Source organism: Grampus griseus, assembly GCF_964374135.1.
Source record: "Grampus griseus genome assembly, chromosome: 6".
Lineage (NCBI taxonomy): Eukaryota > Metazoa > Chordata > Mammalia > Artiodactyla > Delphinidae > Grampus > Grampus griseus.
The window spans coordinates 36,193,578-36,208,126 of NC_139000.1; the positions used below are offsets into that span (position 1 = coordinate 36,193,578).

A 14,549-nucleotide genomic window follows, 5' to 3' on the forward strand; every position below is an offset into this window, starting at 1 on the left:
GATCCCAGCCTGGGGATGAGTGAAGCCTTTCTAGGCCTTTGAACAGAGTTAGAAACACTGGTGGTTTGTTGAATCTGGTGGGCGATAGTGGGGAAATGCCTATGCATTATACGAAATTTATTTCATGCTCAATCAATCTCTAAATGCCCTGATTTGCAACACATTATTACTCATTAATATTGCTGATAATTCATTAGAAACACTAGTTAGAAATTGGGAAGAGTCACATTTTTCTAACGCTTTGAAATATTGTGAACTTTAAGACAATGAAGTCTAGTGTCTACTATTTAAAATTATGTATTTTGTTTGTGGTAGCAAGCACCTTTGTAAAACGTTAAGTTCCCTGAAGAATCCTTGGACTTGTTGCTGTAAGTTCTTATCCTTTGATCCGAATTTGGATGCCTTGCTTAGAATGTGACAAATTGTTTTTTCCTCAGAATTTTAAAACATAGACTTTGGGGTCTTGCTTTTTAGAATTTGCTTCTTCCTCCTTTAAGATTCTTAACTAATGAAGCAATGTGGTTTGATTTTTCTTTAAACAGGTGATGATGTAAAATCTAAAGATTACATTGTTGCACTACAGCACCCTGTGACCACGGACATTAAGCATTCCCTAAAAATGTTTGAACTAACATTGGATGCACTTATCTCATTTAACAAGCGGACCCTAGTTCTGTTTCCAAATATTGATGCAGGTAATTTAACTTGAAAATGAAAGTATGCCACCTACCTTTCCAGTTTTATGTTTCTATTATGTCTTCTTTTGACCGACCTTCCTATCTTGCTCATCTTATCATTGAAGGCCATTCTATTCTGAAATGCATTCTGATTTTCAAAGGATCACCGATTTTGCAGTAGATTGAGGAGTTTGTGATATTATTAAGTCTAGTAGAAACTTAATAGGAAAGAAATAAATACTTAAAAAAAAATCTCAAATCTCCATTCTAGTTTCATGTTTAGTCTCTTCCCTCCAGTTTCCATCAACGAGAAAATGCAATAGCCAAAACTATTTTTTTTTTTTTTAGATTCCATATATATGTGTTAGCATATGGTATTTGTTTTTCTCTTTCTGACTCACTTCACTCTGTATGACAGACTCTAGGGAGGGAGACACAAGAGGGAGGAGATAATGGGGATATATGTATATGTATAGCTGATTTGTTATAAAGCAGAAACTAACACACCATTGTAAAGCAATTATACTCCAATAAAGATGTTAAAAAAAAATGCAATAGCCAAGAGATATAAACCTTAGAAACTGAAAGAGTGTCTCTAGGAAAGTAATGATCCTACTGACTGCAGTAAAATAGCCATTATTTTTATTTCTTGTTCTCTTATTTATGTTAGCTATACCTTAATTTAATCTTGCGCTTAAGCAATTTCGATCTCTAGCTCCCAACCAGTTGATCCTTAAGCCTAACCTGATTGATCACCTACTGGTGGATGGAACCAGTGCTAGTAAGACCTTAGGTTAATGGTAGGGATATATAAATGGGAAATGCCAGAGCAGGGCCTGATACTGAGGGATTTTCAGATACTGGTTATTATTAGCTGATACCACTCATTGCTGAGCTCTTAGGCATTTTTTGGTAAAGGAGGCAGGATCCCTTCTCTGCAGTGCCAAGATGTCACCATCTTACACTGAAAGAATCCTTCCCTTAGTGTGTCTTGAATAATCTTTTCCGTTAGGGGGAACAAAGTAGGGTGTTAGTAGGAAAAAAACTTTAAGACCCCCAACCCAGATTTCATCCAGGTTATGTATCAATATTTCAAAAACCTTAATATTTATTCTTTTCTAATCCCTTAAATTTTTGCATAAATATTTATAATGTAATTATATCTCTTCTTCAGTATTGTCAGTGATATTGTTTGTAATATACCTTCCTTATTGTATATACTTTAGAATTTGAGATTTTTTACCCCTATGAAAGGAAAGGGTCCCAGGAATGCCTAAATCATGTCTGCCACTCGCCTCTCCTTTTCACAGGGTTTTTGATAAAATATACACAAGGAACAAGAGGGAAATAAGAATCAAGGCATCACTTTCTCATTATCTGACTTAGTGCCCCATTCCCTAATGTAGGCTTTTCTGGAAAACAGGTTTAGTGCCTGTCGTATAGGGCCAAAGAGAAGCCTTCAGTTGAACCCAAATCTGAACCTTGGAATAGTAGCAGCTTCTGGCGTGCCCTGCACTACACGAGTTCTAGGTAATGACTGGCATGTTCTGGCAGGAGAGAAGTGGCCGGGCCTGCTCTAAGGAGTTAGCCCCTGAGTCTGTTGCCTGCCTTGCCATGGAGAAAGTTAAAAGGAGAACACATGCATGCTCAGCTTCTGTTAAATTCGCGGCTCCTGCACACCAGTGGACACAGTGTGGTCGTCGTCCTGCCTTGTAACTGATCAGATTAGCCTCCTTGCCCGCCTTGGTCACAGCCACTAGGAAAGGGTGAGTAGAGAGGCAAGCAGAGGGACACGAATATCGTCTCCCCCTCATACATCTGTAACTTTTCAAAACAAAGTCATGCATGTAAAGTAAAATATCAGCCACAGTTTCAGAATCTGTATTTGCTTAGAGCTTGTTTAGTCCACGTAAGTGGGAGCGCTTGCTGTCCCATCGAGCTGTCGTTACTGTAGATGTGAGCATAGCTGAGGCAGAGGCCCTCTGATCGGCTTGGTACGTGGAGCCCGAGACCTTTCCATTTAGGAACTCCTGGCTTAAGAGACAGAGACTGTTGGCCTGTCTTGAGCCTCTTAATTGGTAAGGTAAGAGCTTTTACTGGGGTGTTAGTATTTGCTTTGTGGAGTGCTGTTTGAAGAGACCCACTGCTGCTGTTTAAAGTTTCTAGACGAGTTGAAACACAGGGCTGACCAGATGTTTTGGATGTTCATCATTCATGAAAAGATCAGTAATTAAAAGGACTGTTTCCCTAATAACTGTTATGAGTTTTTATGAGGGATATTTCTTTAAGTGGGGCTATACTTGCCGATGAAAATTGTTCCTTTATCTCGTAAACCATTTAACAGTTGGTTCTTTTCATTTTCACAGGGAGCAAAGAAATGGTTCGAGTGATGCGGAAGAAGGGCATTGAGCATCATCCCAATTTTCGTGCAGTTAAACATGTCCCATTTGACCAGTTTATACAGCTGGTTGCCCATGCTGGTTGTATGATTGGGAACAGCAGCTGTGGGGTACGAGAGGTTGGAGCTTTTGGAACACCTGTGATCAACCTAGGAACACGTCAGATTGGAAGAGAAACAGGTATTTACCTTTGCTTATATTTCAACTGACTAAGCTTAATACATTTGTATGAGTTATTATAAAGTATGCACGTATCAGTGCCGGCATGTGTGTTTATCAGTAAGTGAGTGAATGAGGTTAATGACCAATTGTAGCTGAAACCTATAGGTAGCACACATTGATTACCATATTTTTTATTGTCTTTGTAATATCAGAGCTAAGAGTTTCTTAGTTAATTATGGTCTTTGATGGCTGTGTTTAAGAGAGAATGTGGTTGAATGTGTTATATGAATGCCAGTCTTTCGTTTTCCTGTGCCCAGTAAAATGAAGAAGGGAATCAACAATAATTCTTACACTTTTGGTTTGAGTAGTGGGGGTGTTCTTTCCTGATACGGAGTACCCTGAGGACGGAATAATTTGGGAGTGGGTAGAATTAAGAGTTCTCTAATGGCCATGTTAAGTTTGAGATGCCTATTAGATATGAGTGGAGATGGCAGGTTGGCAGCTATGTTGTTCCAGGGAGAGTTGAAGTTGAAGATACAAATTTGAGAGTGATGGCGTATAGATGGTGTTTAGTTAGGATATCAGTTCAGCTGCTGTAACAGAGAGACCCAAAATAAGAGTGCCTCAAATAAGTTAGATTTTCTTTGTTTCTCACTGTAAGTCATCAGAGACTTAGCCTCCATCTATCTTCTTGATGGTTGCTCCATCTCTTGCTGTCAAGTGCACATTTTAGCCACTGGGAAAGGAGGAGAGGGGAAGATGTCCTTCCCTCTAAAAGCACAACTTGGAAGTTGCAAGTATTTCTTCATACATCCTATCAGAATGTCGTCACATGGCCACATCCAGCTGCAAGGGTAGCTGAAGAATACATATAGCCTTTAGCTGGGTGATTAGATGCCAAGCTAAAAATTCTGCTACTGTACAAAGGATATTGAGGATAATGACACACTGTGCCAGAAATGGTATTTAAAACCAAGGGATGAAATGAGATTACCCAGGGGGAACATGTAAATAGGGAAGAGAATGGAGCCTAGGACCAAACTCTGGAGCCCTTCTGATGAGGAGGGAAGGGCCAGGAGGGAAGACTGAAAAGGAACTGCCAGAAAACCGGGAGTGTGATATTATTAAAGCCCAGAAAAGAAAGGGTTTCAAGGAGGTGGTGTTGAATGATGCTGAGAGTTCAAATAAGATGTGAACATTGGATTTGGTACCAGGGTCTTCTAGCAAAAGCAGTCTGTCCTGGGACTTCCCTGGTGGCGCAGTGGTTAAGAATCCACCTGCCAAGGCAGGGGACACGGGTTCGATCCCTGGTCCAGGAAGATCCCACATGCCGCAGAGCAACTAAGCCCGTGCACCACAACTACTGAGCCTGTGCTCTAGAGCCCGCGAGCCACAACTACTGAGCCTGCATGCAACAACTGCTGAAGTCTGCACGCCTAGAGCCTGTGCTCCACAACAAGAGAAGCCACCGCAATGAGAAGCCTGCGCATCGCAACGAAGAGCAGCCCCCGCTCACCTCAACTAGAGAAAGCCTGCCTGCAGCAACAAAGACCCAATGCAGCCAAAAATAAATAAATTTATTTAAAAAAAAGATTTCTCTTAAAAAAAAAAGGCAGTCCTTTCTGCCACCACACTTACACAAACACATGCCCCTCTATCCTTTCCTTCTTACCTTCTTTACATTGGAGGGTGTGGGGTCACCCCTGCCTGTCCACTGCTCTGCCTTCTACCTGTGTTCTAAACCCCCACCCCTCTTGGCTTCTCAAGGACGTTTCTCTTCCATGTATCTTTAGCCTCCTCGGCATTTAAACATGCCTAAGTCTCTGGTATCTTCAAAACAAAACAGTACAAAACAACCTCTCCCCAGCCACCACCCTTATGCTTTTCTCCTCTTCATATCCAAGTCTATTGAAAAAACATGTCATTGTCACTGTATTTACTCCCTCAAATTGGTCAGAAAATGTATGGAAAGGAAGTGACTGCATCAACAGCTGACTGGCCAGTTGACTAACTGGCAACCTGGCCTGACCAGTTGATCCCACAACTGGCTGAGTAGATGGAAGGTAGGACAGATGGAAAGAGTGGACACGCTGGATGAACAGATGAGTGGCAAGTGGATACTGGATTAATTACCTTATTTATTCCAATAAACAAACAAGAGCTTGATTTATTCTCTTTGGGAATAAAGGAACCTACGGCCCCTTACTTATCTGATATATGGAGATCTTGCTGAGAGTGCTTTAAAAGGTATAAAGTAGAAAAGTTCGTCTCTCTAATAGAAGACTTGTTTGAAGCCTTCTGGGTTATAGGGCTACTTATAAGCACGACACACTGCTCATTTCTATATTCTTTGGTTTCTCCCACTTCTGAATCACTATACGGCACTGGATTTACCTAGGGGAGAATGTCCTTCATGTCCGGGATGCTGATACCCAAGACAAAATATTGCAAGCGCTGCACCTTCAGTTTGGTAAACAGTACCCTTGGTGAGTGTATACTTTTAAAGTGATTTAAAACAGGAGCTGTTTTGGGCACCATTTTCAAGCTGTGTAGTCGCCCTAATGGTGCTCTCATTCTGCATCCTTAGAGGTCCCTATCTGCTGGTGAGACAGGGCTTGCTAATCTACCCCCTGTTACTCTACCAAGGGTTCCAGTGGAGAATAATTTGTCTCAGTTAATACAGCACTTCTGCTAGGAACTACTGCTTTAACCTATTTTGAATTTCTGTAAGTATTAGAAAGTAATGTAACGATTTTCTTTAAAAATAGTATAGTTCAGCATTTTAATTTAGACTATCCTTTCTGTTTCAAATTAATCAGATTTTCCTTTATTTGATTCTTTTTTTCTGAAAATAATTTTTTCCTTACAAAAGTAAAGATGAAAACCAAAAAAGCAAAAAAAATTTTTTTACTGTCCCAAACTATGATATATTCTGAAATTGGCTTAACAAAGATAATTTTTCTTTGATCTTACAGGCAATTTGTTAATGATATCTCAGGAGGAAATAGTTGTATTGCAATCAACAATGGTTTTAGATATTCTATTGATAATATGAAGGTATTTAGTTAGAGTGTGGCTGAAGAGATCCAGATGTTGTTATTTTAAAAGAAGAAGCCCAAACTATTTATTACCCGAAATTTCAGATTCCAATAATACTGTGTCCTCAATATAATTTAATATGTACAAGAGAAACAATTTAATTGACTTTTTGGACATTGCAGTTCAAAGATATATGGGGATGGAAATGCTGTTCCGAGGATTTTGAAGTTTCTCAAATCTATTGATCTTCAAGAGCCACTACAAAAGAAATTCTGTTTTCCTCCTGTGAAGGATAACATCTCCCAAGATATTGACCATATTCTTGAAACTCTAAGTGCCTTGGCTGTTGATCTTGGTGGGACGAACCTCCGAGTTGCAATAGTCAGCATGAAGGTAAAATAACTCCTAAGGTTTTAACTTTATATCCCATACGAGTAGTTGATTTTTAAAAAGTGTGGTTGGAAGGTAGGACTAGAAACATACACAAGAGCTTGTAATCATTTGCCCACAGTATTGACTTTTGGTTCCATTACAATGTGTGTCTCACTATTTTACTAATCACTAACATTTTTTTTTTTTTTTCCTGGTACCCGGGCCTCTCACTGTTGTGGCCTCTCCCGTTGCGGAGCACAGGCTCCGGACGCACAGACTCAGCGGCCATGGCTCACGGGCCCAGCCGCTCTGCGGCATGTGGGATCTTTCTGGACTGGGGCACGAACCCATGTCCCCTGCATCGGCAGGCGGACTCTCAACCACTGCGCCACCAGGGAAGCCCTCACTAACATTTTAAAGAAGTAAAGTTCTCAGGGAATCCAAGTTAGTAGACTTGAGTTGACAATGGGAGACCGATTAGGCATCAGAGAGAGCATCTGCCACCCAGGAGACCTGATATTCTATACTTGGTAACAGCTTGGAGCATGGAGTATGTTGATTACTCTCACTACCCAGGGGAGGGCGTCTGCAAATGGTGAGGGGAATTGCTTCTCCTCTAGATCATGATTTCAGCTGCATACAGCATACCTTCAATCTCTTAACCAAACCATCACCACAGTGTTGACAGAACCTTTATAAAACACCAAACTGTCCATGTTAAAATGATCTCTGGGGCTTCCCTGGTGGCGCAGTGGTTGAGAGTCCGCCTGCCGATGCAGGGGACACAGGTTCGTGCCCCGGTCCGGGAAGATCCCACATGCCGCAGAGCAGCTGTGAGCCATGGCCGCTGAGCCTGCGCGTCCGGAGCCTGTGCTCCGCAACGGGAGAGGCCACAACAGTGAGAGGTCCGTGTACCGCAAAAAAAAAAAAAAAAAAAAAGATCTCTGATGACTTAACAAGGAAGAATAAACCTAACAGAAAAATCTTTGTTTGAAGCATTGTAGATGTGTGAAGTTTCAGGAATCCATGAGAAATACAGAGGATTTTAAACACAAAGTTGTTTAGATCAAATAAAAGCAAAACAAAACATAATTTTAGTGAAGACAAAGACCTCCTTTATAAATACTCTTTAAAAAGTATTAATAGAAAAATATTTTCTTAACATAAAGATATATTCCATATCAATGGTGAACACCCTCTGTAGCGGCATTTCTATAGGTATTCCTATTAAAATCAAGTGGAAAAGAAGGATGTTTTCTGCACCATTTAACATAATTCTCAAAGTTAGGCAGGGAATAAAGCAAGGAACGAATAGCAAAAATGGCGATTGTGGACAGGGTAAAACAAAAAATGTTATTTATAGACAATACGAATAAACCAACAAGCTTGTAGAATAACACAATTCAGTAAAATGGCTAGATATGATAAATATATAAATATCAATACCTTTTTACTTATATGAAATTGTAGGTAAAGATTTGAATTTTTCTGTAGGTGAGTATTTGTCAACCCTGATTGCACATTAGTGTTACCTGCAAGCTTTAAAAAATATATGGATGCCTGGCTCCCACCCCAGACTAGTTAGATGCCAGTCTCTGGGGGTAGGGACTAGGCATCAATATTTGTTCAAAGCTGCCCAGGTGATTCTGATGCACAGTGAAGGCAGAGAAGCACAACTAGGTTTATTTTTAATGAGTCATTAGTGACAGCTTTAACCCTTGTAAATGGACAAAAATCCATTAATAACAGAAGAATGGAAAAAGTGATCCTATTTAGAACAACAGAACTTATAAAATAAAGTTTTCTGGTTTCCTAAACCAGAAAACTATATGATCTATAAAAAGAAAATCTAAAAACTTTAAAATATAAAGGCTTGAAAAATATCCTGGTTAGGAGTGCTGAGTATTTTTTTAAATGTCAGCACTTTCCAAATTGAATTATGAGTTTAACGTAATTCTAGTCAATTTCAGTGAGGCTTTTTAAAGTTTAACCACATTATTCTGAAATTTACTTAAAATAATACACAAGTGAGAAGAGCAAAGAAATTTAAAAACAAGAATAATTAGGAGGGACTGTCTCTGATTGGTATTAAAACATATCACTAAGCACAGTAATTTAAACATCATGGTTCCATACCATTATTGACTTCAGTTATGGCAGATGATTAAAGCTTAATGACTTAGGATATTTATTTAGTTGCTTCAGTATTTAAACAAGGAAATTTTGTCAACCTGAAAGAGTTAAAAATGATCTTCTAATGACGATTCAGATTAGCCAACATTCACCTTATGTTTAAGAGAGGGCCCATCTGGTTGGCTGTGGAGTTGTCATTGCTTCAACGGCCATATGCTAGGTTGTCTTCCCAGGAAACTACCTGAGTGTATCCCAGGGCTGGCCCAAGCCAGACAGTGGCTCCCTTCCCCAGCAGTCATCTGACTCTGCAGTACTGTCCTAGAGTAATGTCTGATTTATTGTGAAAAAGGTCAAAGATTCAGTGTATGCTCCTTAGCTGAGACCCATGAGACAGATCTGTTTTTTCTCTTTCAGGGTGAAATAGTTAAGAAGTATACTCAGTTCAATCCTAAAACCTATGAAGAGAGGATTAATTTAATCCTACAGATGTGTGTAGAAGCTGCAGCAGAAGCTGTAAAACTGAACTGCAGAATTTTGGGAGTAGGTGAGATTGTAAATTATATACCTAAGCAATGTTCATTTTAATGTACGGTTTGCTGAGTTCTGATGCATGATGGAACATCAGGTCACTGTCTGCCCTGTGTGTAGATGGTTCCAGGGCCTGTCTGTGGGCCCCAAGCATGGGGCCTTCCTGGGACCCCAACAAACATTGTGAGAGAAGCATTGATGGAACTGTCAACATATGGGGAGCCACAGATTTAGCTCAGAACTGCCTTACATTTCCTTGCAGTCCTTGGTAATGTTTGTTTTAGGAGATCTTGGGTGAATTAGTGTTCCAAGCCCAGAAAGTCAGCACACTTTTCTGAGATTGCTCATTAGAATCATTTTCCTTGTGTTTGTGGTGGAGCCCAGGCATTTCCACAGGTGGCCGTGTAAATCCTCGGGAAGGAATTGTGCTGCATTCAACCAAACTGATTCAAGAGTGGAACTCTGTGGATCTCAGGACCCCCCTGTCTGACACTTTGCATCTCCCCGTATGGGTAGACAATGATGGCAACTGTGCTGCCCTTGCAGAAAGGAAATTTGGCCAAGGAAAGGGCCTTGAAAACTTTGTGACACTTATCACAGGCACAGGTAAGAGGAGTAGAGACGGCTGCTTCAGGAGCTAGGGTGTGTGTTGGGGCACGTGCCTTTACCACTCAGCCAGGCAGTTTACAAGTCAGCTTTCACCTTCACTTCCTGCTTGAGTAGAGCCTGAAGGTGAGAGTGAGGGCCCGCCCAGGTCTTTTCTGAGCATGTGCCCCGCCCTGTGCATGCATTGGCCTTCTAACTTCCCAGGAATCGTCTGAGCTATTCAAAGCCCTTATTCCCCAAAGCTTCTCATTGCTCATTCTCCAGGATTTCCTCCTACTCTCTTTGGTTAGTATATTGTTTGTCACAACTGTTGTCCATTGCCCTAGGCAGTAGAGACTAATAACTATATTTTGCCTTTAAATGTTTTTGGCGAGTGCCCCCTGGATAGCCCCCTCAGCCCTGGGAAAGTTCTGGGGTAGGTGAGATAAAGGCAAGCCCTTTGAGCTGGTCCTCTGGGAGCCACCAAGCAGGTCAAAACAAACCACCACAATTCTTTGAGAAGAAGGTTCATTCTGCTCTCTCCATATTGCCATCTGTACTGGCAATGTAGGCTATTATTCTAGGCCATCGCCAAGCTGGGGGGTGAGGGGTGGGTGTGATGGGACCAGAAAATGCCAGAAATCTCTTACTAAGATTCAGCCGGTTTTTTCTTGATTAATTGTTCCCCTGGTTGTTGTAAGGTTTTGGTTAGTTTCCAGAGTTCCAAAAAACTCGATTCTGACAGTTTTTGCCAGTTTGTTCATTGCTTTAGTGAAGGGATGGGCTTTTGGAGTTCCCTACTCTGCCACTTTTGCTGATGTCTCAATTTGGTTTTTTTGTTTTGTTTTGTTTTGTTTTATTTTGTGGTACTCGGGCCTCTCACTGTTGTGGCCTCTCCCGTTGCGGAGCACAGGCTCCGGATGCGCAGGCTCAGCGGCCATGGCTCACGGGCCCAGCTGCTCCGCGGCATGTGGGATCTTCCCAGAACTGGGGCACGAACCCGTGTCCCCTGCATCGGCAGGCGGACTCTCAACCACTGCGCCACCAGGGAAGCCCCCAATTTTTTTTTTAAATGAGAAGACGGGCTCAGGTAGTCAGCGTTCGAGGCAGCACTTGGTCCCACATATGCTTAACTTCAAATCGTGCGTGCTCTTTTTTTTGTTTTTAATTAGGGTATAGCTGTTTTACAATGTTGTGTTAGTTTCTACTGTACAGTGGAGTTCCCTGCGCTATCCTAATATGTATAAAACCGTGTGTGCTCTTAAACTCCACGTTATACTACCTCCCTAATGCTGAGCTCATGCACTTCTCTTAGTCTCGGACACAGTTTTAGCAAGCTTGGATATCATTTCCTAGTTCAGAGCAGTAATAACCTGCAAATTAGAGGAGTGAGGGTTGATGAGTAGGTGCCACAAGAAGTAAGAGATGGCAGGACAACTCTAAAATGCAGACCCTATTAAAGCAAAACGCCCTTTACCCCTTACTAGCTCCTCAACTCCATAACAAAAAGTACTCATCGATATTCAAAATTATTGAATCATAGATTTTTAGACATGGTGGCATTATGAAGAGGCAAAACCATGTTTCATATTCTCTGTTTAAGAAAGCAGGTGGGGGCTTCCCTGGTGGCACAGTGGTTGAGAGTCTGCCTGCCGATGCAGGGGACGTGGGTTCGTGCCCCGGTCCGGGAAGATCCCACATGCCGTGGAGCGGCTGGGCCCATGAGCCATGGCCGCTGGGCCTGTGCGTCCGGAGCCTGTGCTCCGCAACGGGAGAGGCCACAACAGTGAGAGAGGCCCGCGTACTGCAAAAAAAAAAAAAAGCAGGTAGTGTATGAAACCTTTCAGAAAGATTGTCTTATCTTGGGTTTCTCCCACAGCAGAGCCTGAGACAAGGAGTTCAGTGTGGGTATTTTATTTTGGAGGTGATTCTGAGAAGCAGGAGTGAGGGAGTGGGAAGAGTGGGACAGAGCAGGGGAGCCATTAGAGGATGTATTATCAAAGTTGCCTTGAGGACAGTGGGGGTTGAAATCTACCCAGAGTTGTCCACTTAATCTGCTGGCTCCTGTCTCTCCTTGGTTGACAGCTGCTTCTGGGCAACTGTGTGTGCATGGCTACTAGGCTCTTACTTGAGTGTTGGAGAAGGCCTTGGTGAGAACCAAGTTGAAATCATAGTGAGCCAAGCAGATGCAACACAGGGCATTGGAGGATCAGCTAAAAATATTTCCATACAAAATGATTCCAGGTAAAGCTTTGGTACTTAGTAAATTTCAGCTATCTAGGAAAGTAGGCACCATATAGAACCTCACATTCCAAAGCTTTGCTAAACAGAGGAGGCGTTGCCATAGCAGTTTTCTGTTTCAGGTGCAGAGCCACTTCAGTGATTGTCGTCTCTCACTATAGGAATTGGCGGGGGGATCATCCATCAGCATGAACTGATCCATGGCAGCTCCTTCTGCGCTGCAGAGCTTGGCCACATTGTGGTGTCCCTGGATGGGCCTGACTGTTCCTGTGGAAGCCATGGGTGTATTGAAGCATATGCCTCTGGAATGGCCTTGCAGAGGGAAGCAAAAAAGCTACATGATGGTCGGTTTCTTTCACCTGAGGAATTAAATAGCCAAATGGTAGACAAGTACTTCAAAGTAGATATTCCAAAGAGAGCTGAACGCTGACACCAGAACTTTTAACCTTTTCACTCCCTAGAGGAAAATCAGGGCTCCACATACTGCAGCTCAAAGTCTTCTTGGTCCTGACCCGTATTAATACCTTTCCTCTCCAGCACTGGGAGGGCCGGGGTCTTGAGCTCCAGGATAGCAGGGGAGATGTCTTTCATTTTTGCCTTCTCAGCCCCTAGCACAGGTTGGGTACTTAATAGAGATTTTAATGGAGAATTAAATGGATGAACATATTACAGTTTTTCAACTGAGAGGTTTATTTGAATTACACCTATTTCTGGACATGTTATTAATGTCAGGATGGTTTCTAGTCTAATTCAAGAGGGAGTCGTTTAATATCATTACAACATGGTGTGTCAAGTGGAATGAGAACGATGGCCAAGGAACATAGATGCATATAGGAAGGACACCAGTGTTCCCTCCCCGCCCTCTCCATACAGGGAAGGGAGCGTTAGGGTGCTGTCCTGGGAGTTGAGAGTCAAGAGGGTAAACAGAATTATTGAGGCAAGTTTGGATGAGCCAGGGAGCATTTCCAAGCATAGGAAACAGTGGTGTTGGTGCATAAGGGCAAGGCAGGGTATAGTGTAGCAAGAGGTAAGCCAGGACCAGCAGCTAATGGAAAAACCACTGAAAAATTTTAGGGTAAAGACATAGATCCAAATTTTAGATTCTTCACCACACTTTTTTTTTCTAGCGGGAAAATGGTAGTTGAATGGAGGCTGGCTTTAAGGGGGACAGTTCTAGAGTGACTTCCAGTTTTCTGGGTGGACACCTTTGGGGGTGGGGACATGAGAGGAGGAACAGGGCTTGGCAGAAGCTGACGGTTGGGAACCAGTGGGACATGCAGGTGGGAGCGTGCAGGAGGCAGCTGGCTGCAGGGGTCTGATGCTCAGGAGAGGGGACAGGACTGAAGTCAGGATTTGGAATCATGGGCACTGAGGTGGCCATTAAACCTGTGAATGAGACTTGCAGTGAGATGAAAGTCCAGGGTGGAATCCTGTGAAATGTCAGCACTTGAGGGCAGGGAGGAAAACCAGGAAAGGCTAAAGTCACAGGAACCAAAAAGGGAGTGTTTCAGGGAGGGTAGTGGGTAGTGTCAAGTGCTGAGTAAGAGGAAACCAGAAAGTTAATTGGCTTTGACCCTGAGGAAGGACATCATTTGAAGCCCTGAAAACAGTGTTTATTTTTCAGTCTCATTTTTATCAACACCCCCCCCCCACTAAGGAGCCTAAATGTTTAGACAATTTTTCCTAATCATTCAACCCCATGAAACTTTAATACCACAGATACATTGTTTATCTGTTGTTACTGTCTGTATAAAAAGAGTAAGAATTTTTTTGCCCACAAGAACCAGTTTTTGCCCCCATGGGGGTAAATGCATATCTTAAAGAAGTTCAGTCAAGTGGGAGCAGAAGCCTAACTACCCTGAGTAGGAGCAGAAGTGAGGGTTGAGAACGCAGGAGGGGAAGGGTGGAGGAGCCCTTACAAAAAGGCCCCTGGGGAGAGAGGGAGAGATGAGCTGTGAAGCCCTGGTGGAGGGGCGAGAGAGGGAGAGCAGCGGGATTTGCGAACACAGACCTGTTTATAAGCCGGGGCAGAGGAGTAAGGGAGTTCTACCTGGAGGCATCCTTTATCTGAGAGGTCAGAAATGGGGAAATCTCTTGGTAGCGGGAGCTGGGATAGACGGTCTGAGGAGATGAAGGCTGAGAAGGGCAATGAACGGGAATGGGAGAGAGTGGCCAGAGCAGCTGTGAGGGCCCCTGGAAGACAGGAGACCACCACTTGGTGTCTAGGTAACCGTCTGCTTGGTTGGGATTTTCTCCCATCAGAGCCCAAGTAATAGCAGATGAGGAAGGAGTTTGAATCTGGGTTGGTGGCTGGCAGTGTGAGGGGCAGAAAGTCAAGGACTACAGATAACTACAGAAATATCTACCATTCATTTAGCATTTACTCTGGCCAGCACTTAACTTGAGTACTTAA

The 14,549-nt window shown here is 42.7% G+C and overlaps 1 protein-coding gene across 2 annotated transcripts in view; it reads left to right on the plus strand.

Annotated features, from left to right (window-relative positions):
* The window catches only part of GNE (glucosamine (UDP-N-acetyl)-2-epimerase/N-acetylmannosamine kinase), a 40,537-nt gene that overhangs the window by 22,666 nt on the left and 3,322 nt on the right, over positions 1–14,549 (plus strand). For both annotated transcript variants that reach the window (XM_082656344.1, XM_082656343.1), the window contains 7 exons: positions 543–695; positions 3,044–3,256; positions 5,637–5,724; positions 6,460–6,670; positions 9,197–9,326; positions 9,695–9,916; positions 12,298–12,480. In XM_082656344.1, coding sequence (XP_082512470.1) covers positions 543–695; positions 3,044–3,256; positions 5,637–5,724; positions 6,460–6,670; positions 9,197–9,326; positions 9,695–9,916; positions 12,298–12,480 — 1,200 coding nt within the window. The remainder of the gene's footprint in view (positions 1–542; positions 696–3,043; positions 3,257–5,636; positions 5,725–6,459; positions 6,671–9,196; positions 9,327–9,694; positions 9,917–12,297; positions 12,481–14,549) is intronic.